At 39.8% G+C, this 26,733-nt stretch overlaps 1 protein-coding gene across 1 annotated transcript in view; it reads right to left on the bottom strand.

Annotated features, from left to right (window-relative positions):
* The window catches only part of LOC124804944 (cyclic AMP-responsive element-binding protein 3-like protein 1), a 64,209-nt gene that overhangs the window by 11,350 nt on the left and 26,126 nt on the right, over positions 1–26,733 (bottom strand). The window contains exons 3-5 of the mRNA XM_047265329.1: positions 18,569–18,964; positions 9,337–9,508; positions 3,359–3,639 (exon numbers count right to left, since the gene is read on the bottom strand). Of these exons, the coding sequence (XP_047121285.1) occupies positions 3,359–3,639; positions 9,337–9,508; positions 18,569–18,964 (849 nt within the window). The remainder of the gene's footprint in view (positions 1–3,358; positions 3,640–9,336; positions 9,509–18,568; positions 18,965–26,733) is intronic.

Genomic DNA, 26,733 nt, shown 5'->3' with positions numbered 1-26,733 from the left:
TGGCTGAGGTTGCTAAACCATGCTTGTGAGGTGGTGCTCAATCTGGGGTTAAGTTAGAATCCTGGTGGTGGAAAAAATTTTCACTGCCAGTATTGACTGGCACGGGGAGGACACGTGATGGCGTAAAGCTCCTGATCACCAGACTTTGAGCCAATGTCCCAGTTTACATACAATACCTCACCGCAGTGTCTCATAAAGTGGGGTATGGGACACTGCTGATGGCGAACCATTCGTTGGATGGGCATGTTATGCTTGGCAGCCCTCTTGGTGCTATTTGTGAGGAGCTGGCTACATGCCAGCACCAGGTTTCACACTCTCCCTTCTCTGATTCTCATCATCTTCATGCAGTACAAACATTACACTCCACTTCATTCTATACACCTACCTACATGCAGTATTACAAATACTGTGAAGGAGCATGTTGCAGATAAATAAAAAGGATAAATAATCTACATTAAGTATCAGATCAAAGGCAAGCACCATTCATTATTATTCTCTGATTACTTTATCATTGTGATACTGTCGCCAGCAATCAATATATGGCAGTCAACGAGTACTCAAAACAGAAGAGTGCCTCATAAAAGATCTGATTTTTCTGAATTTCTAGTATGTTGTATGTAGGTGGTCTGTAGAGTAAAATCTAAGTTTACAACCTTGGGAACGCTGTGCTAATTTGAAGGAAACCAAAAAACTGCAAAATTTGACACAATTTTCTTTTTTAAAAAATAATCCAACCCCCTTCCCCGCATCCAATGTTTGATGCCAGAAAGCACTTGGACCTTTCTTACAGAGCATTAAATTTCTTTCATTTTACACTGGTTAAACATATTTCACACGAATACTTACTAGGATACACAGCTTCGGTTTTACAAAATTTTTAAAAGAATAGTGGTACACGCCTCTGATGGTCGACATTTATCAACCTGAGAAGCCCCTTGCCCCCAGGTCAGTTATGTTCTTGGAAGATTCAAAGTGGTTTGTACACTCCTCATACCACTCATACCATTCTCCATCACAGCTTGGACCACTGTTCAAAATGGAGTAACTCCCCCAAAGTTCTGTACTCTTCAATGTCATGCAATTTCAATTAGCATGACATTTTTTTCCATATGTGCAGTACTTACTTGTAACACTACTTCAACCCCCTTTTGACAAGGGAAAAAGAAAGCTCCTATCTTTTATGGTACAACCCTTCATTATCTGACTTTATTTCAAACAGGCAAGTGTGCAACATATAAAATTCTGAAGCAGGGGAAGCTTTCTTGTGACACTGTATGGTGGTGAGAAACATTGGATGATATTTGCTGACAATGATTCCCTAATTCAGCAGCAGAAATCCAAATTCCAAAACTGCTGCCCACTTAATAGGCCACCAATGCCATTCTTTTTATACCTACCTAAACATGACTGGGTAATTAAAAGATTCCATCGGTTTGGTGCATCTCTACCTCACATCTCTCAGACCCCTGTGACTGATCTCTCACTGTCAGTCCCTCTCCAACAAGCTCCAACCACCTATTCAGTATTTGTATTTAGTCCCATATCATTATTTTCTTCTTTGAATCAATTTTCTTTCTATTTTTCTCTCCCACATTGTTTGAACTTTTGGTATTCTAATTAATGAATAAGAAACAAGAACAACCAATGGCTCACTCACAGATGAATGCAGGCTGGTTCCTAGGAACACATACGACATCCAAACACATCACTGGCTTTGGAGCTTCTGTGACTGTGGTCACAGGTACGGGTGGGGGTGGGGACAGACTGGGGCAAAGAGAGAAAAAGTGAGGGAGGAAATGGGGAGGCAGATGGCTCTCAATGACAGTTCGAAAATGCAATGTGAAGACTGCAGAGGAATGAGGTATGAGCCAGAAAATGTTCAGAGAGAGAGAGAGAGAGAGAGAGAGAGAGAGAGAGAGAGAGAGAGAGAGAGAGAGAGTGGGGGGGGGGGGGGGGAAGTTGTGCCAAGGGAGTAGAAAAAGAACAAAGTAGTTGGAAGGAGGAGGATGAGATTGGAGATTTGCAATTCAGGTGAACTGGTGCTTGAGGGACATTACAAATGATACAGGTACTGAAATTTCTGCAGAAGTTTTCAGTGTTGTAGTGTAGTGCATCTTCAGCAACAGGTGGTGAGAGTTTGCAGTTGGCCATAGTTTGGTAGCAGCCTTTCAAGCAGGTACACAGCTTGTTACCTGTCATAGCAACACGTAATACTGCACAGCAACTGCAGTATATCTGTCAATGAGATGGCTGCTTTAGGCCCTGCCTTCTACAAGCTAGTAAACATTTCTGGCCCAGCTACATTCAGAGGTGGTAGATGGGTATGTGAGACCTGTCTTGCGTTTGAGTTCTCCACAGAAGAATGAATCGTGGTTTGCAGGACTGATAACAGGAAATATATATATGGATACACTAAGAGAATGTTGGTTGGATGGGCACAGGATAGCACTAGCTGGAGACAGGGATTTTAATTTTGGTGGAAAATTCACTACACTGAGGCACAATGAGAGGTGTTCAGACCATAGAGAAGGTGTATTCTGGTGGGTGGCCAGTTTACAGTGGTGATGAGTTGTTGTTCATGGGGAAAACTTTATGGGAAATGGTTCTGGATTTGCTGCACAAAATACTCCCTGCTTGTAAGACCCCAGCCAAGCTATCGACATATTTGCCTTCCACTTTATGAGATTTTAGTGGAGAGATTTTTTCACCTGAAATGAGCAAAATCTATCAAAATGGAGTTATTGCTGGTGGCCAGTGCATATGATAATGAACAGTTTTTATGGATGATGGAGACCAATGTCCAACAAAGCAGCACGCTGACCTGAGAAGCGTCAGGTGAAGCAGTTTTGTAAGAGGGTACTGAGGTTCTTCATGAAAAAGGAGAGGTTGCTCCTTGGGGTTCAAATATTAAATATCTGCACAAACAGAATTTTCTTATTCCTAATGCATTTCCTAGACAAATCACCTTCTTCCTGCCTGATTATACTAATCTGTCACAAATTAAAACACTCATTTGTCATTCTTCAGTGTCTGAATTACGATCTATCCCTTCATCTCTCAAGTGCACGTACCTCCTTACAGTCAAATTCTTAATGACAATCCTTTCTTGCTTTCCATTTTTTTAAAACAAAGACTTGCTATAAGTTTTTGTGCACAAAGGAAGCAGCCCAGCCAGTACATTACATGCAGTGAACAAAATGTCAACTTTACACATCCTGGACATGCTCACAGTTATACAAGCACCATAAAGCTGTGATTTTAAAAATATTCTTTGAACTGGGTGTATTTCATGGTTAGAAAATTGCACAGCAAAAGGAATGACAATCATGCAAGGAAAATAACATAAATTGAATTCTACCTGATGCAGGTGATGCTCCAATGTCAGAAGACAAGCCTGTAGTATCTTCAGACCCATCGTCCACCATGGACCGTTGTCCAAGTCGCAGGCTGGGTGCCATTATAAGTGCCATTGACATCATAAGCACCATCAGGCAAGTGGCAGGCTGCACTGTTTTTACAGAGCTGCGAGTCACCAGCGCTTGAAGCCTCCTTAGCTGAGTTGTCAGAGATTGATTCTGAGACTGTAATATCTTAATTTTCTTTACAAGCTCTATATTCTCCTCCGTGCACGCTTTCACCCTAAAAAGTCAATTCTGTAATAAATGCTTCTGCTGTTTTTATGAAATTCATAAGTTTGAAATATAATTATAAGCTCAAAATGTGTCATCTTTTCATCTGCATCAGTGTTACTGTTTATTATTCAAATAATAAAATTTCTTATTTTTTTTATTTGTAAAGCTTAGTATTTTCCAGGTGCCAAAAGCAAAAATCATGGCTGCAGCGAAATTATCTGCTGTTCATCTATATACACTAATATTTCATGAGGATATATACAGAGAAGTGTTCTGCTAGCAGCATGGGCAGCACATATGGAATTTTACTTTTATGTTTGTGTACCATAGTCAAATTTTAAGCATACCGTAATTCTGACAATAGCAGGACAGTTTATCACTAAAAAAAAGTCCTGCATTTTCATACTCGCCCTGTTGGTTTGGATTGCAATTAAAAGGTGCTTTTCATCTTCTTTATATTTAACTGATTTACAGACATAATTAATTATTAAATACAGATGCTGTAAATTGAAAATGACAAACAAGCTGCTAAAACTAACACGTGAGCAGATATCTCTAAAATTTAATCAGAAAGCATAAATTTTACAAATTCTTGTACGGCATCCTGTTCAAATCCCACCTCTCCTGCTCCCACCCCACTGTCACTGGAATGAGGTCAAAATGCTCCAACTAGATAACACCGTTTTCATTTCAGCACTCAAAATATTTAATTGAAAGAGTTTCTTTTGGGTGAGAGCAATTACAGGAATGCAGCTGAGTGGCATCATTGACAATCACTTTTCTTTTGACAGCTGCACACCGTCACTTTCAAGGCAAAATTGCAGCAAGCATGTGATGTGCAAGGGCATTAAAAACTCAGTTTGCAGAGCAATTCCAGAAAGATCAAATGCACGCACGCACCCACCCACACTCAAAAGCGTGCAGGTGCGCGCGCACACGATGTCAGAATTTACCGACAGTGAAAATTAATAAGCAACAAGTCAGGTAGCATAAACTCAGTCCCTCTGTTTTTTGACAAAACAAAACAAGATTCCATGCAGAATTTAAACAAAAACCTTCATCTTTATCTATAAGGTTACTCACTAACTTAATTTCACCTGCTTCCTTAGTAACACTATCCCAATAGACGGAATGCATGCCAGAATCTATGTGGTGTTATAGTCTACCTTGCTGTAATATGAGTTTCCACACCTCAGTTTGGATTGAATAACTGACAATCAAGTAAAGCCTCTTCTGGTGGCCTGAAGATATAACAATCGAGCAGGGCTGGGCACAATCTGGGCTGAATATAAGGCATTTCAGAACTTTTAAATCAAAGTAGTTAACAGTTTTAAAAACTTGCAGGTATGCATTATAATAAAACAATAATACCTCCTGCAAGATAATGTTTTACTTTTTGGTGAAAATTACTGTGTTCTGCTACATGATCAGCACTTCACTATGTCATGCAGCATTCCAAGTAATCTTCCAGCCCTTTCATATCCAAAAACCCTCTTAGAATCACATTAGCTACGAAAGACTGTCCCTCGAATTTATTTTTTGTTGGCAGTAATGAGTGTTTTCACACAGTTCTCTGGGATCTGGATTCTAGATTTTTCGTCTACTGTGACTTATTTTTAAAAGGCAGTCTTCTTCATTTCTGTAACATTCCAGTAAACTATGGCCCATAGTGTGCTCTGCTGTCAGTTCCTGTGATAACTATCTTGCATTGGTCTTACAGAAAAACAGCATTGCTTAAATGATCTGAAATACATAACCATGAAAAATCTGTAGAGCTTACGAAGTCATCAATGGACCCTCATTTGCTTATAGTAGTATCTTGTGTTATCACTGAATATTCCATTCAAGACACCATTTGAAGGGCACTCAAATCCCAGTTATCTCATAATATGTGGGTAACACTTTTTAAATAGCCTCATATACTTAAAAGCAGTTCTACATAACAAGGCACTGGGCCTATGTATTGCAAGCCGACAATGTGTAACCAGCACATGAGCTCACTGTTCCTCTTTGTTGCACAATGCAAGTGGTGAAGCCATTTTTTACAGCCAATTTTGCACAGTTTAAGAGTCATGAAAGAAGTTTGTATATGTGGAAGAGGCCTGAAGACACAGGGAGGTATCAGATAGTAAGACAGATATTTCAACCAGATTTTTAAACTCACATTTTCAGGGGCAGATGTGGACACTGACCATAATTTATTGGTTATGAACTGACAACGCAGGATTAAATAGGCCAAAAACAAGGCACAGCAGAATTACTTGGATAGCACGTGAGACACCGAATTTAATTGATGGAAGGAGAAATTATAAAAATGAAGCAGGCAAATGGAACCATAAACATCTGAAAGATGAAACTGACAAAAAGTATAAAATAGCTAAGCAGAAATGATTTGAGGGCAAAGGCATGGTGTAGAAGCATATATGACATGGGGAAAGACTGTTGCTTCCTCGAGGAGGATTAAAGAGACCTTTGGAGAAAATAAGACGTAGCTATATGAATACCAAGAGCACAAATGGCAGACTGATATTAGCTAAAGAAGGGAAAGCTGGGAGATGGAAGGAATATGTACAAGGGCTACAGAAGAGAAATGAACTTAGAGGTAATATTACAGAAAAAGATGACTTTAAAAGCAAAAATTTTTGGTCAGGCTTCACTATGACTTGTTATTAAAATCAAATAAATAATAAGTTTATTGTTAGCAGTTGCAATGTATTTTATTTACTTTCAAGGCATTTTTCAGAGGTTTAAACATCCATCAAGGGGATTGATGTGGATTAATATGGGACGCAAGTGTCATGTTACGGCTTTGGGGGAACCTGTGGCATTGTCTCCAGAGAGCATAGGCACCTTTTTCTATCATGTTACACTGCATACACCACCACACTCGGTAAACACTAGTGTATCTTTTCATTCCTGTTCTCTATTATACATGTAATGCACACACCATGATTACCTAAAACTGTTAATACTTCTCCACACTTGTGTTACACCCAACTTCATAGTTTTAAGACTTTCAATTATAAGAATATAATCAATTAATTTCTGAAGAAACATTTTATTTAAAAATATTTTAAATTTACAGCCCACAAAAGCTACATGATCTTCAAAATTCTGTTTAAATGCACTCATATCTATTTTTCTAAGGAATATTTTACTTTTCCGTATTATACTTTTTAAAGTACCACATTCCCGAAAGTTCAATCTTAAAATGTGAAACTGTCAAAATTATACTATTAAAGTTTATTTGTCCTATTTTTTCTGTTTACAAAAGTGTATAGTTTCCCCATAATAACATGTTAGTTTATCAAATATTCAAATTAGAAAATTTAAATTTCCAGGAAATTCTTGGCGGGCCTTGGAAATCCCAGTGCACATTAAAATATCCATTTCACAATTTTGTCATTTTTTTTAATCAAACTGCTTATAGTTAATCAATTTCACATTAGTGTATAATTTGCTTTTGTATTTTTCACTTTGGTTACCTTTTATATTAATAAACATAATGGCCTTGCATTTTAGTGCATTGTCAGTTAGTTCTACACCACACATATCTTTATACAGATATCGTATACAAGGCTACAGTCAGTAGTCAGTCATCACTCATTACACAAGCTTTGATGGCAGAAAGTCTTGGGTGAGCAGTTACAGTGTTGAGTTCCTGTGTTAGCTGTCAGTGTCACCACTTTTAAAATTCTGCTAAACCACTCACACATTATGTGAAGTGCTGACCCCTAATATATTAACTGTCAAAATTACTAACTGCAAACCTCATCGTAGCTTTAAAGCAATAAATGAAAATTAAATAAATAAGTGAACTTGACTGTGTTGTGATGTTAAGCTATTATTCACTACAAAACCATTTGTTCAAGTAATTAGCTAAAGGAGATTGTGAAGACTAACATCAAAAAGACTTATGAGGCCCAAAAAGAGGTCCGTAACTTTACATACTCCACTTCCCATAACTGAAATAAAGTATACTTTAATTTTCAAGGTTTGAGATGGATATTTCAGTATTATAATCATTCAATTTTTTACTCATACACATTATTTTCTCAAATATAGACACTTTCAAGAGAATCACGCCTATTAATGCATATTTTCTCAAATATAGACACTTTCAAGAGAATCACGCCTATTAATGCACTCTCATTTTTAAACCAACTTATGAACTGACAATTATTGTACTTTCAACTTACTACATGAAATTCTAATAGTATCTACCCAAAAGTTAAAAACACAGATAACTGTATCAAAAGGAAAATTCTATCAAAAGAATTACAAAATTATGGGACAAAATTTCTGACCAGTGCTTATTCACAGGAAATGTCAGAACTGCCAGAAGACACATATAAACTAACATTTGTTCCTCGGGTAGGAAAAGGAGAGACTAGGGAATGCCACCCATGCCCCAGGTTAAGAGGAGCCCATCTGAGAAAGTGGGCACACATACACACACGCACACACTCACTCACGCGCGCACACACGCACACACACACACACACACACACACACACACACACACACAAAAAAAAAAAACCACAGAGGTATTCTGCTGCCCACCCAACCTATGCAATATCCTTGTCTTGCTCCCAACCCCTTGCCCCATGGTTCATATCCCTGCTATAGATCTACATGCAAGACCTGTCCCATACATCCTTCCTCAACCATCTTCTCCAGTTCTGTCACAGACATCTTCTACACTATCAAAGGCAGGGCAATCTGTGAAAGCAGCTATGCAATCTGTCAATTTAGCTGCAACCACTGTGGCACATTTTATGTATGTAAGTCAGTTAGCATGTGTCTGTCTGCTTAAATGGCCGCTGCCAAACTGTGGCAAAAAGACAGCTGGACTATCGTGTTGCTGAGGATGCCGCACAGCACAATCTGCTCGCCTTTAATGACTGCACCACAGCCTGTGCCATCTAGATTCCCTAGCAACATCAGCTTTTCTGAATTGTGCAGGTGTGAACTCTCCCTGCAACATATCCATTGTTCCCACAAACCCCCTGGCCACAACTTTCACAAGTCCCCATCCTCCACCTGTGTATCCCCTTCGCTGCTCCGACTCCCACATGTGCCTTCTATCCCACCAGTGCACCTGCATAGTCCTTTCCACTTCTCTACTTTCCTCATCTCCCCTTTGTCCCCCCCCCCCCCCTTCCTCAATCTCTCCTCCCTCCTCCCAATCCCCCCAGCACAACCTCCTGATGCTGCACCTGGCAGACCATTATTGTGTCACTACCACATCCCTGCACACTCTGACATGCAGCACTAGCCTTCTCCTACACCTGCCTTGCTATCCCCCTCCCCCTCCACAGCCAATACCTCTTCTGTACCCTCTATCCACCCCAACAAAGATCGCTGATCATCTGAGATCCAGTCACAGATGGGCCTTGGTACCCACAGACAACAGTAGTGATGTTTGTGCAAGTTATCCAATTGCAAATGAGTGTGTGTTTTGTTTTACATGATTGATAAAGAACTTAACCTGATAACTAATAATACCTAGCAGTCCTTTTCCAATAATCCTGTCTGCCACTTAGTGCCTCTTCCCTGAAATGTGTCTATGACCCATTCATCAACTGGTGAGTGTTTGTTAGTCCCCATTTATCATGCCTTCATCGTTCTTTCCAATCTGGAATTTCCAACTTGAACATTATAACTTTAAGAAAAATTCAAAAGAGTTTATTGCATTCATTACCTGTCTTCTAATCCATCAATATACTCTTTCTTCCTTTTTCGTGAATCCTGTGCTGAGATTTTATTCCTTATTTTGCGCCTAATTCTCTTCAGTTCACGTTCTTCGTACTTGGTTAATGGATAATGTGTTGGCAAATTCACTCCCTCTTTCTGCAATAGGCGTTTCTCCTCAGCTGAAATATACATTTGGTGTCAATTAATACAATGGCAGATAAAAAAGATCAAATAATTACACAATTACAAGGGGGCAGAATAACTCTTCAGGAGGTGATATTCCACTACTGACAACATCCAGAGTTAAAATTGCTAAAGACATCGACGTGACTAATACTGTGAAGAGCAGATGGTTAATAAGGTGCGGCTTCACCTAACATCTGATGAACGTTTAAAACTGTTATCATAAAGTGCTGGTATCAGTCGGGCGAGGGTACACAGTTCCCCAATAGCTGACAAGCTGCTCTTTGCAGTAATAGATATGTGGATAACAAGCAAACAAAGGGAGTGAGAAAGATAAATTAGCTGCAATGAGGCCATGTTTTTAAAAAAATTTCACAAATTGTGAGGAAAACTATGGTTTGGGAGAGTTTATAACCACATATGAGATGCTGACACCTTTCAGAAGGCAATGTTCATTTGTTCAAGATATACTGAACAAACCAGCAAACTACATCTTGAAATTGTTTACCATATGCAATGCTACAACACTCTCTACAGCATCAGTTGAGTTATACTGTGGGACACAACCAGATGACCCTTAAAAGGTGTCAAATAAGCCTTATGACACTGTACATTGACTGGCAGAAACTCTGAATGGATCAAATTGGAATCTTACTTTTGATAATTGGTATACCAGTTATCCACTGGCAGTCTGACTTTTGCAGAAACATACAACTTGCATTGGAACTCTGAAATCCAGGAATACCGTGTCTTCACTGTTTGGATACCAGAGAAATATCACAATGGTGTCACATGTGCTGTTGCAAAATAGTAATTCAGTGAAGAAATAAAATTTTGTAGGAACCAGCTGGGATCATGCTAAGTGAGTACACAACAGGGGCGTAACCTACGTCAAACTCAGAAGAATGGAATTAAAACAGACAGGGAGCTTACTGCCCCACAGTGTGCGAGAAATAATGCCAGGAACCCAATTCAGCACTTAGACAACAATGCAGAGCCGACACAACAATCCTCTATAATGAGGATACATTTAGGAACTCCAAGTGCTGAAAGGCTCAGAAAACGGGAGCTCATTTGGTCACCCATATGGGGAGAATCACGTCACTGACTGCTATAAAAGCCTAGCCTTCCTTCCACTCACTCTCAGAGTTACGCAAATCCATCTGCATCACATATACTGATGGAAGGTCAGCTCTACTAGTTGCAGGATGCCATGATGAATACTTTCAAGTGTCTACAACCACCGTCGCCTCAAAGCCCACTGCTATGAGTCTACAGCCATTTGGCTGTGGAGGAAACTTGTATTCTGTGAGGTGCACTCCCGCTCGTTACAACGGTGACTGAATGAAGGTGAGGGCTGTGCTGATCTTTCAGAGAAGAACCAATTTGTGAGCTGCTGGGCTTGGGAACAGGGTTCCTGTGCTGCCACTCCTGTGCAGTACAAATACTGGCTTACCAGCTTTGTCCTAATGCCTCTCGAGCCACCCTTTGTGTCGCTGTTGGGTCCTCCACGTATATGCCATCTTGACAACTGACATCAGGGGCAGCCAGATTTCTGGGGCCAAGCCTAAGTGGTGCTTTACTCAATGGGAGTGCGAAGGCTCCAACAGGCATCCACAACCATGCTGGCTGTAGCAACATACTGGCTGCAGCACACTCCTACAACAGAGCCACAGCACTGACCCGTGACAATGAGAGCCTGCGCCTGCAAATTCCTCACAGAGCGCTGTAGTGCTAATCTGCACCTTCGTGCAGCATGCTATCAGTACTGTCGCTACCAGGCAGCGCCAGGAAGAAAAAAAAAGTGAATGTAAAACTCTTGCAAATAAATGACTGTTAATTGTATTATGTCTCATTAGCTCCCCATAGCCCCACAGAAGTCCGCCGCTGCATCTCCGCTCGTGTACCATGTACTCACATAGCAGGGTACATCTGGTGGGCTCCTACAGAGGGTGGCCGGGGTAGAAGAGATGCTCCTCTGTTAAGCTCCATGCATAATGAAGGCACAGTTGATGAGGAAACTAACAAACCTCACATAGTCATGAGCAACAACATGGCGAAGGGAGGATTTGATACAGTCAACTAGATGTGCTGTAAATACCCTATGGCTTGAGTAACAGCTGGGGTAACAATGGCTGAACGCTTTGCTTTACTAAATATCACAGGTATCAGTGCCCAAATACGATTTCAGTCCAATGTAGAATACCCAAGAAAACCAAGAAGAATAGTTTTGAAACTACTGTCTCAACAATTTATGAAAGCTCTTTTAATTACAAATGTCACATTCTGATGCTTCCAGATGGTCTCAAAATATTTTTGACAGCTTATAAACTGGAAGAATCTTGAGAACTGGAAGAGCCTTCAAACAAAAGGAAGAGTCACTGTGTTATGTGTGGTAGGAAAAAGAATGTTGTTATCACAACTCGTCATAGTCAGTGTAAGTTGTTTGTATGCAAATAGCATTTTTCTATCGTCCGTGAAAAGTGTGCATGTAACAATATGGATGAGTGGAAGAAACAAGAAGTGTAAATTTTGTTTTACATAACAGCAATATCATCGCATCTAATAAATAACCAGAATACGATATGCCACATGCTGTATGAGTAACATGTTTCTGATAAACACAGGCAGGCCTAGTACAGAACTGTGGACAGAGTCAACCATGCAAACCACTGATGTTACACAATCAATTTGACCAGTTCAGGGCTAGTAAATTTCTTGCTGTGATACAGACTATGAAGAAAATAAAAGACTAATACAAGTAACTGAAAGGTCTGGTTGGTTTGTGGGGGTTGATGGGACCAGACTGCAAAGGTCATCGTCCCAACTGAAAGGTCTACCACTTTTTAAATGCTTCTTGAAATTGCAGCACCCGCAATCTTGTTGAAACTAGCCAACATCGTAGGCAATGGGCTTAGGTGTATCTGTCACAGTTTATGCTTTAGCTGAGCTCCAGCTTCAGTTCTTCTATGATTTTTCAAAAAGAGAATTACAAATTATCTGCCAGTGCACCTGAAGTGTTTGGATTTATGCTTTCGCTCTTAAAGCCTTTTTAGTTTGTTCTTGTGGCACTTTTTAGAGAGACACCATGATGTCATCTGCCAGTACTGAGATCACAATACAGGATTTGACAAGGAAATGTGTTATCACTCATGTGCTGAATGCAATCACTCCATATGAGTCTATGACTCATTACAGTGTCTTCTAGACCGTTCATACTTTTCTCATAAGTTCTGTAATATTATTTATATAGTCTTCACTGAGATTCAGGGCATATATTTTCAGACTGATTGAAATGTGTTTAGCATAATTCTAGCACAGATATGTCCAATGGTATATTGGTGACTCCCTTTGTTCACTCCCACTGACAGTGCAGACAATGTGCCACACTCGTCAAACGCAGCAATCAGCAAAGCTCCTGTTAGCTAGCATATTGTGGCGGCCTTTTGCTGCATAGCTGTCTTAGCATTTCTGTATGTCTCTAGCTCACTACAGCCATCTACTAAGGTGGCAAGTTTCTTCCTTCATGCATTTACTTCAGTCCTAAGCTGTTTTTCCTGCCATGTGACCAGATACCTACATACTATAGTTGTTGGCTACCAGTACAGGACAATAATTCAGTCCCTAGCAAGGCTTCTGCCAAACTAGCCTCACTCTCAGTCTTCACCTTCTCCTCACAGCATCAACATTGGCTTCTGTTCTGTGCTTGCACTGTGATGGACAACCAACACGGAGATGCTTATCATGAAGTTTCACAACACATCCATGTCATCTCTATGCTTATTGTGCAGCTGGGTGTGTAAATCAATGTTTTGTGCTGCATCTTCTGCCAGATATGATTAATTCTGCACCTTGAGGTGAGAAATATCGGTGTCATGCTGGTGATTCTCTGAGGCAAGCTTGTGACTTTGTTCAGTGTCATTATTCCAAATGCACCATGCCTTTGTCTAGTGCCGTCACACTGGCGGGTGACTTTCATCAGCATTTGTAAATTTTGAGTGTGTCACGTTTTTCATAGTAGTGTAGTCATTAAAAGTGTGTTTGTTAACAATTTGTGGACCCTGTTCCTTGTGCAGTGGCCGCTTTGCCTTGTTTGACTATTTTGTAATCAAACTTGTCAGTTAGGTAACAAAACATTCCTACAGCATCATTGCCTTAGTCTAGTGCCCAGGCTGGTAACTTCTGCCACAGATAGACATTTGACACCCATGCTTTCTGGAAGCCATGCACCCAGAACTGCCATGAGTCTCAGTCTTTGCTCTTGCTTCAACAAGTCAACATCTCCCAACTGCTCTCTTGGCAGCGCAACTCACACAATGCCATGTGGCTTGTAACCTTGGCTACCGCCTCTCACCAGAGTTTGTTTCGTCAGTGAAATTTCACTTTTGGAACCAGTTTACCATAGTTTCTCACAGTCCAGTATGTAAAAGGTATTCCACCACATCTTCCACACCTCTTTCCTGGGGTGTGCTTTCTCAGAAGACTCCATGGTTCCGAGTGAAGGAGTGACTACCGGTTCACGCCCGGTCATTCAGGCACTCCTTTCCCACCACGTGCACCACAAATCCCTTTCAGACCGTTCTCGCTCCCTTCACCGTCAGATGAGTCTGTTCCACTTCATTAATTTAAATATCTGCTCTCTTTTTATTTTACGCACTTTTTACTTTACTATTATGCATGCGGTACGAATGCTAGCTCATGAACCTCCAAAACAATGCACAACACTGCAAGAATGATCTTTCAACATCGCATGATGATAATCTTGCCCATTTCATCAAAGGAATGTCACTGGCAAACATTTTCCATTTCACCATTATCTACTTCCCCTTCGAAAACCAAGGAAATTTTACAAATAGTATGAACTCCACCATTTTTTTAACACATTTTCAAATTTCTGTTTAATGAAATCCACTTTTGGGCCTTTGAGTGAATTAATTTTTTTCTCAATGTCATGTACTTCATTAACTGTCTCAATTAACAAGCTGACTGATGTTTCTAATTTTTTAATGAAACAAAAACTCAAATTTGCCGACATGTAAGACAATTAATTTCTTAGTGTGCTGTCATTGAGTAAATTCTGAAGGATTTCAGCTGAAGAAGCATCATCTTTAATTAGTTCATCAGTCACCAATTTAAAATTCCAAAACCATGTCCTCCAATGAGTAGCGATGGGTCTATGAGGAAGTCCAAAATCTGGATTTTTGGCTTTGATAAATCTGTTCTTGGTACTTTCACAAACACCTTTTTGCCATTTGAGATCAATTTGTCCACTTCAGGATACAATTTACATACCTGCTCACATACTTCATATAAACCATGTACTATACACGTTGTGTATATCATATGTGGGAAGATTACAGAAAGACCTTCGGCTGACTGCCGCATGTATTGTGCAGCATCCATATGTAAGAGGAAAACACTAACTAATTTCATGACCTTTGGTCATAAAAACTGCAAAAATTCATTGAATAAGTCAGCCATTGTTACATGATTCAAGGATGGTTTTTCTTTATAGGGTAATAGAAATCAACATTTGGAAACCATTTTATCATTTGCTATCATACCTACCACAATGTTTTCCACTTTCCTTTTGCTAGAGTCTGCTGATTCGCCAATGCTTACCTAAGTATTTTTATTTTCGCAGTCTGCTCTGATCTTTCTTAGCATTTATTCACAAAAGGCGGCCACATAGAATTTTTTTAATATTGATTCTTCTGCTACTTCAAAATGTGTGTATTTCAAGAGAAAATTTTGGGGCACTGGACTTCTCAATTTCAATAAAGGAGCATCACATGAAAGAAAAGTGTTGCATGAATCTGCATAACATTTGGAACTTTTTGAAACTATGGTTTCTGAAGAGGAAGCTGCTTCGCCTAAAACAACTTGTCTAGAAGTTGTTCATGAAATGGCCATTCTATGTTTACTACCCACTAAATGCTGCAAAACTTGAGATCACTGGTCTGTGTTTACTATTTCCCACATTTCTGAGAGAGCAGAATTCTTCCTCCACTTGTAAAGATGCTATTAAATTCAGCAACATATTGTTGCAAACAAGCACGAAAACCTAACTTCACTTTCGGCATTATGTTGCCAATCAATTCACTTAAGTTACCATACTGTACAAACACTGTTTTAATAAGACAAGGGCAATGACTGCAGACTGTTGTGTACACTGGATCAGCAGTGCACATCGTAAGTAAGTTAGTCGACTTCCAGATCACAAAGTAACACCTGTAGTGGAGATCACTCACTATACGTTACATTCATGAATAAAATGTATTTTTATGTGAAATATAATTTTATATATGACTGAAGTGTGCTGTTTCAGAAATTTTTGTGTTATTACAGGTTTTTATCTATGCAAAAAAAATTATTTACGTAATAATAAGTTCCCTAGTGATGATGTAATCAATAAGATACTAATATTTGCATTTACATATACATTTAATTGCATAATGTTCTGGTAGATAGAACAGAGTGTGAGTGGTGAGGAGCTCATGATCAGCGCAAAGATCAGGAGATATTAACCTACTCCCCTACAGCTTTACTATTAAAAGTCACCAAGTAATGGGAAGTTAATCCACCACTGGCACCTTGTGGAAAGACTGTTTAGAAGGTCTACAAAATGCTTCACAGAATGCTCATAATAATTTAAGGTGGTAGTGTAAGTGGAAACTAATGCCATAAAATTGTATCCGCACAAAGGTATGATCCAATCACTTACTGCAATAGAAGCAAACCAATGTTCATTTATAAAGCTAGTTTTCATTTGAAACTAATATCATGAATGTGACATTGTCCATTTGATTTCCGCATACAAAAAAATATGGTGCACTCTATTCTGATCTTAATGATCTTCACAACAAGAATTAGGACAGGGCATTACTCACATCACAGATGAGGCACTGTGCAACAGACAGGTACACTTGAAAGATTGTTTGACAGTAGACAAAGTTAGAGGATGAAATCCTTCTTCAGCTTTAAAAAAACTCATGCACATTCATACACAAACTTACGCTCTTGTAAAAGTTGTCTGAAGGCGGTTAGTCACTGAAGTCAACCACTTTAAATTCTAAGGACTGTGGGTAGAGGTAACACTTCCTTAGAAGTCTCTCATTTAAGATCATGCGCTGCTACCTTCACTACAAGAATGGTCTGGACTGCCTCTGACACTGGCACCCAAAGGCTTGTTTACTTTTGTTATTTTCACTCTATTATCTCGTACTGTACTGTATTTTTTGGCAACTCTGCACATTCACGGAGAATATTCTCAGCTCAGAAATGGACAGCCAGACTGATGTGTGGTATCAGTTCACGAACTACGTGTAGGTTACTGTTCAGGTGTCTCAGAATTCTAACTGTTGCCCCTGGTAATGTATTCTATCATGGTATTCATTGTTGACAATATTGACTTTTTCAGAAGAAATTGTAACTTCCTTTAAGTGCACACCAGCTGGATAATGATGTAAACTTTGACAACATTTCCTTAAGCCCTGTACAGAGGTATGTGCATAATTCAGCAGGTTTCATTTTCAATAAGCTTCCAGCAAAACTAAAAATTTGAGTTACAAACCCCAAGTATTCAGTATTCAACCGTTCGTTGTGGCTCACTCCTCCTATACTGTACAGGAGTTTGCTATAGTAGTTGAGAACTTTTCTTTGTAATGTGATATTTATTTATGCACACTTTTTTTGGTGTTTTATTAATTCATTAATTCCTTGTCAATAATGTTTTAATAAGCATTCTGTAAACTACATACTGAGTTGTTCCACAATAAAGTAGGTTGGCTCATATGGTCAAATGGAACTTGCTATGTAAATAAATAAAATAAATCATCATCTCCGAGAACAATTAGTAGTATCAAAGCCACAATGTTCTGCTACAATGGGTACTGGTCCAGTCACCAGAAGTTTTAGCTTTCACAGTATTGCACAGCTCGCAAACTTTTTTACTTTCATTTATTTACAACAAGCTCCATTACATTATTTGTAATACTACATGAATATACTGTGTGTGTGTGTGTGTGTGTGTGTGTGTGTGTTGGATGACGATGATGATGATGATGATGATGAGAGAAGGGAGAGGGTGAAGCCCTGGCCTGGCACATAGCCTTCTCCTCACAAATAGCCCAAAGGGGGCTTAACGTCTTGGTCCAATGGACAAACCCCATCAACAGGGTCACGTGCCCTCACTTCATTAGATACTGCAGAGGGGTTTGGTACTGAAACCAGGACAATGGTGTAACACCTGGTGATCAGGAACTTTATGCCACCACCTCTCCTCCCCTTGCTGGTCTAACACTAGCAGTGAAAATTTCTTCCACAACCAGGATTCAAACCAGCTTACCCCTGGGTCCCACATAAGCATGCATTAGTGACCTCAGAGGTGGGTACAGCTCGTGCATTGAAAAGGAATCATCAATGAATGCGATCACAATAAACGCTTCCTACTCATTTTTATTAAGAAACATAATTTGGAGACGTTATCCACATCTAACAATGCATTAGTCAAATTAGTATAGGCAGTAATAGTAAGATGTTTAATGACAACATACTTGCACACTCTTGCACTTAACTGACTAAATATGTAATGGAATTATGGGACAAAAGTCCTAGCCTTCACTTACCTTCTGGAGGCAAAACACTTAGTACTGCCAACAGACACACACAAAACAAAAGAAACTGTTGTAGCTTTCAGAACTATTAATTCCTTCCTTGGAGAGGAGTGAGAAATTTTACCAAGGAAGGTAGGTCATTCAGACCCTGAGTTTGAGAGGAATCCACCAGCTGTCATTAAGCAGTTCCCCTCATCTTGTTCTCAAGTCTGACTGAAGTGCCAATCCATTTTAACCTTCCCCAACCCATGTCTCCCTTCGCCCTATGGAAGAAACCAATAGTTCTGAAAGCCAGGATGTTTTCTTTTATTTTTATATGTGTCTATCAACAATAACAATATTGAGTATCTTACCTCTTGAAGGTAGTCTGGGGGCCAGTAATTCTGTTTCATAATTTTATAGCTGTACTTTTTGAAACACATCAAAAGTTCATACACCAACCTGTCAGCTCCAGTCTTGGGTAACTGCTGTCTGACTCATCTCCAGTTTCTTCAGAATGGCTTCCTTTAGATGAGCAGTTACTTGACATATCATCAGCTGGCACAAAATTTTCCACACACATTGTCTGTATGTCAAAAACTGAACCACTTTCGTGAAGTCCATTGCTTGCTGTCTTGCGAGGACTTTTTGTTGGAAGATTTGTGCTTGTAGCATTAATAATCTTAATTGTTTTTACATCTGATAAGCTATTCAATTTGACAGGTAGAAGAATAGATCGTGGGTTGCCAGATACAGATGTTAACCGCAACACTTGTTGAATATTACTGGTCTTCAAATTACTTATATGTGCATTTGTGTTGATAGCTTGTTTCAGTTTGGGTGTTTTGGCAGGGACATCTGTAAATGAAACATTCTTGACATTCTTCAGAGCAGATACTGTGTGACATAGTAGCTAATGAAGCTAACAAACATAACAAAATTTATTGTTAAAAATACTAACAACAAATGAACTAACCTCAAATATGTAGGCCCATTATAAATATTATTAAAGAATAGAAAGTCCACTATGGACTACTGACAGTATTGTGAAAATGATAGACTGCTACTCACCATTTAGAGGAGACGCTGAGTCGCTGACAGGTGCAATGAAAAGACTGGTATACATTTACCACACAAAGAAGATGCTGAGTAACAGACAAGCACAAATGAATAGCAGTCTTTTCATTGTTCCTATCTGATACTCAGTGTCTCCTCTCTATGGTAAGTAGCAAAATCTATCTTTTTCATAATATTTTTATAAACATTACTGCATCACCAACAAGTCATTTAGTAAATTAATTCCATGTAGCAGAGCTCATTCAAACTGTTTCATCACAATTTTGTGTAGAATGAGCTGATTAATTCCCTGGCCCTGCCGTTTGATGATGTAGAAGAGAAATGTCATTTGTAGTTTCTACACTGTTGAAACTACTAGCATATGAATTTTGTGCACCATTAATGTGGCACAACACTCACAGAATCATTCAATGGTACAGTCTATAATAATAATAATAATAATAATAATAATAATAATAATAATAATAATAGTTTGTGACATTGCTTCTTTCTTACTAGTTCTGGAATACTACAGAGTTACTTCAAACTTTTCACTAAAAATTCCTTAGGCCTGAAAAAGGCAATGAAAAAGGAAATGAAATAATATGCATGAAAGAAAGCAACAACAACAACAACAACAACAACAACAACAACATTGTGTGCTACTTGCCCGCATCTTTTTGGTAGAAGACTGGCACAAATTTTTCTGCAACTTTGACTATATTTCATAGCTACCAAATGATGTACCACAATGGTTAAGTAACTGGGCTCTCATTAGAGAGGAGTGGGATTCAAATATCCATCTCACCATTCAGATTTAGGTTTTCCATGGTTTCCCTAAATCATTTAAGGCAAATGTGAGGGTGGTTCCTTTCAAAAGGACAGTCCATTTTCTTACCCATTCTAGTCCCATTTGAGTTGTGATTCATCTCAAATAGCCTTCTTGTTGATGGAATATTAAACACTAAACTTCCTTCATTTACATTTGTAACCTGTTGACCAATACGGTAACGATACTTCACACTAATTTATACCTGGAGCTTACTGAACCCATGTGGCCCATTCTTCTTCCCTTACATTCCAAACAAAATTCCGATGCTGCTACTGCAATTAGCACTTGATATTTTTACTGCACTAATTAGCTGATCAGGATGGAAAATTACATGTTCTTGTATATAAGTTCAAATTAAAATTACTATACACTTAGCACCATTTACATTTCTTTGGGTTTTGTAAATTGAATTTACGAACAATCTGAATTTTAGATTATAATAATTAAGGTGCAACCACTCTACTTTTCTGAGCATAAAATTATCTTTATGCATTTTATTATATGAATGATCAAATTAGTTTTCCATGAACAATTCTAAATTGCTATGTAAGAAGATGATTAACTATTAATAATTGTAGATTTTTAAATAATGGGCAACATGATTGACTTGGATGTACAGCACACATTTCTAATGATTCTTTTCTGCAATTCTATTATTCCAGGATTTCTACATTTAGATTAAATGTGCCAACTTGTAGCTCTGTCCAGGCTAAAATGTTTTATTTTGCTACCATTTGTCCCCACAACATCTACAGTTATTCTGCAGTTTTGTTTGCGACAACTAGTTGTTCTAACATGCATAACGCAAACATAAATTACTGACACTGTATGCAATGTAACCTGATCACCTCGCGTGCTTTTGGAGAGTATGTAGGTAATAAATCTGTCCCTTTAAGCATCTGGATATTTCCATTGTTGGTTTTGCTGTTTCTCGTCAGGCTGTCAGAACACTGTTGGACAGAATCATCCTGTTTCACGAAAACACCTGGACCCCACTGCCAACTGGACAAAGGCTACACTTCAGCGATTTGGTTGGGAAACACTGCAATATCCTCCGTACAGCCTGGGTCTTTCAATGTGTAATTTTCATATCTTTGGTGACCTGAAGAAAGACATGAGTGGATGTTGGTTTCAGTTGATCAAGGAAGTGTAAGAGTGGGTGTGGTTGTGTGTCTGTCAGTGACCGACAGCTTCCTATGAAACAGGAAACGATCATCTTGTCTCCCAGTGGGATAAACTTCTTAACATATGTGATGATTACTTTGGAATTGAACCATTCCATGGGCCCATTGTGGCAGGTGTTTGGTTCTCATTTGACTACCCCTTATACCTACAAAAGAAGACTACCTCATATGTCATTTCACATACAGACATGGAATTCCATGTGAACTATGCATTCATCAGCATGGTCGGTCTTCAGCATAACATATGATGTTCTATTAGAGAATATACAGTGATGCACAGCAACCTATTAGATAGCAACTGAAAACTGATGTGATGTAGTGAGCAAATACTAAAAAACAGATATCAAAGATGACTGGTAATGGAAGACAGATGTACAGATATGTAACAAAATATAGTACATACTCTAAACAGTTGGTCTGCTCATATCCTTTGACAATACCAATATAAAATCACTACTAAATATATAATAGTTACCAGGCAACTCAATATTAAACAAAAATGATTAGATAAAAGTAATCGAATAATAACAGTTAATACTATGGCACTACCAAGTCCGTTGTAACATAATAAAACAAAAAAGGACCACTCATTATTATTACTTTCCCCCCTCTCCCCCACACACTTCTGAGACTTGGTGATCGTAAGTGAAGTGTAACAAAGCCCCACACACATTTGGTTGGAACAAATATATTGTCACAGAAGAAGCTGAGTAGCACAGCCACTGTGGTGTAGTGGTTATGATACTAGACCGTTGCATGGAGGGTCATGAGTTCAAAACTCACCTGAACTGTAAAATTTCAATTTCTATATGCGGTTCGAGGACATTCTAGAAGTATCCACAAATGTCAAGAATCACTGAACTGGAATGTTCTGTAACTATATATATACAGTACGTGTTCTGGCCAGAGGCAGTTTGCTCCGCACTCTTGTATGTGCAAGTGCTGAATAAACCTTCGTTAAGTGAAGTTAGTGTTCGCCATTCATCTAATTACACCTTCTTCTATGTGACATTATTCTGGTGGAGGCGCTGGGTGTTGGAAATTGTGATAGCGCACATAATCGACGACACAGTGGCTCCAATCAGGCCACGACAGAGCCGCCGTTTACATGGCAAGAAACCAGAGTTCGAGCCATATTCAACAGATCGCAATCTATTGGAGACAGAAGAAGAAGAAGAAGAAGAAGAAGAAGAGGAAGATACAATGACTGCAACTGTGTGCCACCACATGAGACATCCATCTGGGTTCTCTGGTGACGATGGCCAAGATCCAAACAAGTGGCTGAAGGTATATGACCGTATAGCCAAATTTAACAAATGGGATGACACCATGTGTTTGGGTAACGTATTTTTCTACTTGGAGGGCACTGCCAAGTAATGGTATGAGAACAACGAGGAGAGTTCACAAGCTGGGAAGCATTCCAGGCGGAACTGCGCAAGTATTTCGGCGACACACAATGACAGAAGTGCAAGGCTAAAGATTAATTAAAGTGCAGGGCACAGCTTTCAGGAGAAACTACAGCATTCTACATTCAAGACATCCTGGAGCTGTGTAAAATAGTGGATCATGGAATGAAGGAGGAAGATAAGGTTGCACATCTCATGAAGGGTGTTGCTGAGGACATGTATCAAGCCCTACTCCTGAAGGAGGTTTCGACAGCAGACGACTTCATAAAATCGTGCCAGTATATCGGGCCAATGCATCAAAAAAGAATCACACACAACAGTTGTGAACGGCTTCCAAATGTCATATCGATGTCTGTGATAGAGGAAGAAACTGATTTCACAAGTGTTCTTCAACAGATAGTGAGAGAGGAAGTTCAGAAGGCACTTGGATTGCACAGCGAGCAAAAAACTGAGACACTTCAAGAGGTTGTAAGGGAGGAAGTGGAACAGACATTGAACCCAATCTCTCGTCCTTCATTTCCCTTTAAAACAGTGAAAAATTCGAGACCCAGGCAAAGTTACATTCCTACAATGCCGCATGAGGAACCTGTTTGGGCACCAAGGAAGACTGATACCTGGAGGACCCAGGATAACCAACTAGTATGTTTCCACTGTGGACGACCGGGACATGTGCTGCGCTATTGTCGAGAAAGGCGGCGGATATTTGATGACGCCCACATCAGAAGACAGCAGACCTATCTTAGCCGACTTCAACTCCGGGCCGATGAAGATGAACAAGAAGATGTGGGTGAAGGATGACATAGGTCACCATCACCGCAAGCTAGCTGCTGGAGAGGATGCTCCCCAACACGCCGATCAAGGTCTCTATCGCCGTTTAGAAGCTCCAACCGATCACCTAGCTGCCACAACATGGAAAACTAAAGGGTGCGACCTTCCTTGGAGGTGAGGTCACCGAAGAGAAAAATCCTCTGCTGTCGATCACTACAAAAATGATAGGAAACTACATAGATATCCTCATGGATGGCTGACCAGCCCAAGCTCTTGTGGACTCCGGAGCATCATATTCAGTCATTTTGGACAAGTACTGTCGCCAGTTGCAGAAAACCATATTCGTCGAAAACAAAACATCACTGCTGAAGGTGGCTAATGGGAAATATGTAAAACCTACAGGAAGATGTGTCATTGGTGTGGGTATTAAGTGGCCATATACAGCCCTTAGAATTTATTGTCTTACAAGAGTGTAGTCATGACGTCATTCTCAGATGGCACTTTTTGAAAGCTTCTCAGGCAATTATAGATTGTGGTCACTTGAAAATTATGCTAGACGAGATGAGATACTGTGGGCAGGAGGTTGTGCAGTGTGTGTGGAGACTATGTGAGCTGGATGAAGTGATCATTTTTGTAATCAGCACTAGAAAGGTAACTGTCATGTGTCATGCCATGCATCAACCCACAGATCTTGTAGTGGAATGTAAGAGAAGCATACTACTGAAGAATAACTTGGTCATTCCAGCCTCTGTCATCTCATTTAAGAACAGAACTGTGGATAATTAACTTTTGCCGAGAACCGCAGATCCTTCCAAGACGCATGTGCGTAGCAAATGCTGAGCCGTTAATTGCAGAACAGCTGAGCATTATAGAAACCTCCCATGCTGAGTCTGTGGGTGAAATTAGCACTACCACTACGAGACAAGATTTTCTAGCTCGACTATCACCGGATCTCACTAAGGAACAACAGAAGAAGCTACTTTCCATTCTTCAAGAGTTCTCTGAATGCTTCAGTCCACAGGTGAAGAGCAAATTAGACATATCGACGGTGAAGCACCAGATTAGCACTGGAGACCATCAACCAATAAGCCAGAGAGCATACTGTGTGTCAGCAATGAAACGTCGTATAATTCGCGATGAGGTAGAGAAAATGATGAAGAACGACCTTATTCAGCCTTCAGAGAGCCCATGGTCATCACCAGTGGTTCTTGTCAGGAAGAAGGATGGCAGTTGGAGCTTTTATGTTGATTGCAGGAGGCTTAATAAGATAACTAAAAAGGATGTTTATCCTCTTCCATGAACTGACGATATGCTAGATTATCTGAAGGGGGCTAAGTTTTTCTCAACCATGTACATGTACTTGGGATACTGGCAAATCGAAGTAGATTGTGAGAAAACTGCATTCTCAGCCCTGAGGGCCTGTATGAGTTTAAGGTAATGCCAATTTGGTTTGTGTAATGCACCAGCAACTTTTGAATGGATGATGGATAATCTTTTAAATCACCTGAAGTAGACGATGTGTCTTTGTTATTTAGATGACATTATAGTGTTCTCAGAAATATTTGATGAACACATAGAAAGACTGAGGGCCATTCTTAAGTGTCACCAACAAGGCGGACTGAAACTTACTCCAAGAAAGTGTCTTTTTGCAGCAAATGAAATCAAAATACTTGGACACCTTGTGTCAAACGAAGGTGTGGGGCCAGACCCAGAAAAGGTGAGATCTATAAGGGAATTTCCTATCCCTAAAGGTATTAGAGATGTGAGGTATTAGAGATGTTCTTATTACCATCATTTTATCAAAGACTTTTGTATCAGAGCCACGCCATTCCAAGAGTTGTTAAAAGATTATGCTAAATTTATCTGGAGTGGTGCACAACAAGATTCTTTCTATGTGCTGCAAAAACCTCTGATGACTGACCCTGTACTTGGTCTGTATGATGAGAGAGCACCTACAGAACTACACACAGATGCCAGTGGGTATGGGATCGGTGCTGTTCTGGTGCGAGTATCGGATGGAAAAGAAAAGGTTATAGCCTATGCTTCTAGAACACTTACAAAAGCCAAGAGAAATTACTCAACTACAGAAAGAGAATGTCTTGCTGTGATCTGGGCCCTGTGCAAATTTCGACAGTATCTCTATGGAAGGCCATTCACAGTTGTTACAGATCATCATTCACTTTGTTGGTTGACAGGTTTTAAGGACCCAACAGGATAACTCGCTGAGTGGGCACTTTATCTTCAAGAGTATGACATTACCACAGTATACAAAAGTGGAAGAAAACACCAAGATGCCGACTGTCTCTCAAGAAACCCTGTGCAAGACCATCAAGACTTTGATGAAGATAATGACTGTCTTGCTGCACTCCACGCTCTCTCTGCTGAGCAGAAGAAGGACGCCAAGACGTCTCATATTATGCTTGCCTTAAATCAGTCAGAGGATGTGAAAGGACAGTAGTTAATGGATTACTTTGCAAAAAAAACTTTGATCCGTTTGGAAACAGGTGGCTACAAGTGATTCCTAAACACATGCACTTAGATGTTCTACAGATATTCCACGACACACCTGAGGCCAGACATTTAGGATTTATTAAGACATACGATAGGATCTGCAAGAGATTTTTCTGGTCGGGTTTATTTAGGAGTGTCCGTCACTATGTGTCGCACTTTAGAGAGTGCCAGAGGAGAAAGGCAGTTCCTCAGAAACCACCTGGCCGACATACCAATTTCACCAGCCAAAACGCCTTTCCAGCATGTTGGGCCTGACCTCCTCGGAGGATTTCCAATGTCTGCTAGTGGCAATAGATGGATTACTGTTTGCACTGATTATCTGACATGCTACGCCATTACAAAAGCCGTGAAAACAGCTGAAGCATTCGAGGTAGCCAAATTCATTTTGGAAGACACTGTATTAAAACAAAGTGCCCAAAGGTTGTTAATTACGGATAGAGGGAAAGTTTTTCAATCAAATCTTGTGACAGAGATAAACCATTGGTGCAACATTACTCATCACATGACGACTGCCTACCATCCGCAAACTAACGGGCTTACTCAACACCTTAATAAAACCTTGGCCGACATGCTATCAATGTTCATCAATGTTGAGCAGAGCAACTGGGATGAAGTGTTACCTTTTGTGACGTTTGCCTTCAACACCACCAAACAAGACACCACAGGATTTACGCCATTTTTCCTGGAGCATGGGTGTGAGGTGACTACGATGATGGACACTGTGTTTCCGTTACATCCTGATGACATGGATGATGACTACATCGACCAGGTGTTAACCAGAGCTGAGGAAACTCAGCAGATAGCTTGACTCTGCATGCTACAGGCTCAAGAAAATGATCGCCGAAGGTAGGACGCGAGCCACCACCCTGT

The sequence above is a fragment of the Schistocerca piceifrons genome, chromosome 7 (genome assembly GCF_021461385.2).
Source record: "Schistocerca piceifrons isolate TAMUIC-IGC-003096 chromosome 7, iqSchPice1.1, whole genome shotgun sequence".
NCBI lineage: Eukaryota > Metazoa > Arthropoda > Insecta > Orthoptera > Acrididae > Schistocerca > Schistocerca piceifrons.
This window is presented reverse-complemented; position numbering and strand designations above follow the sequence as displayed.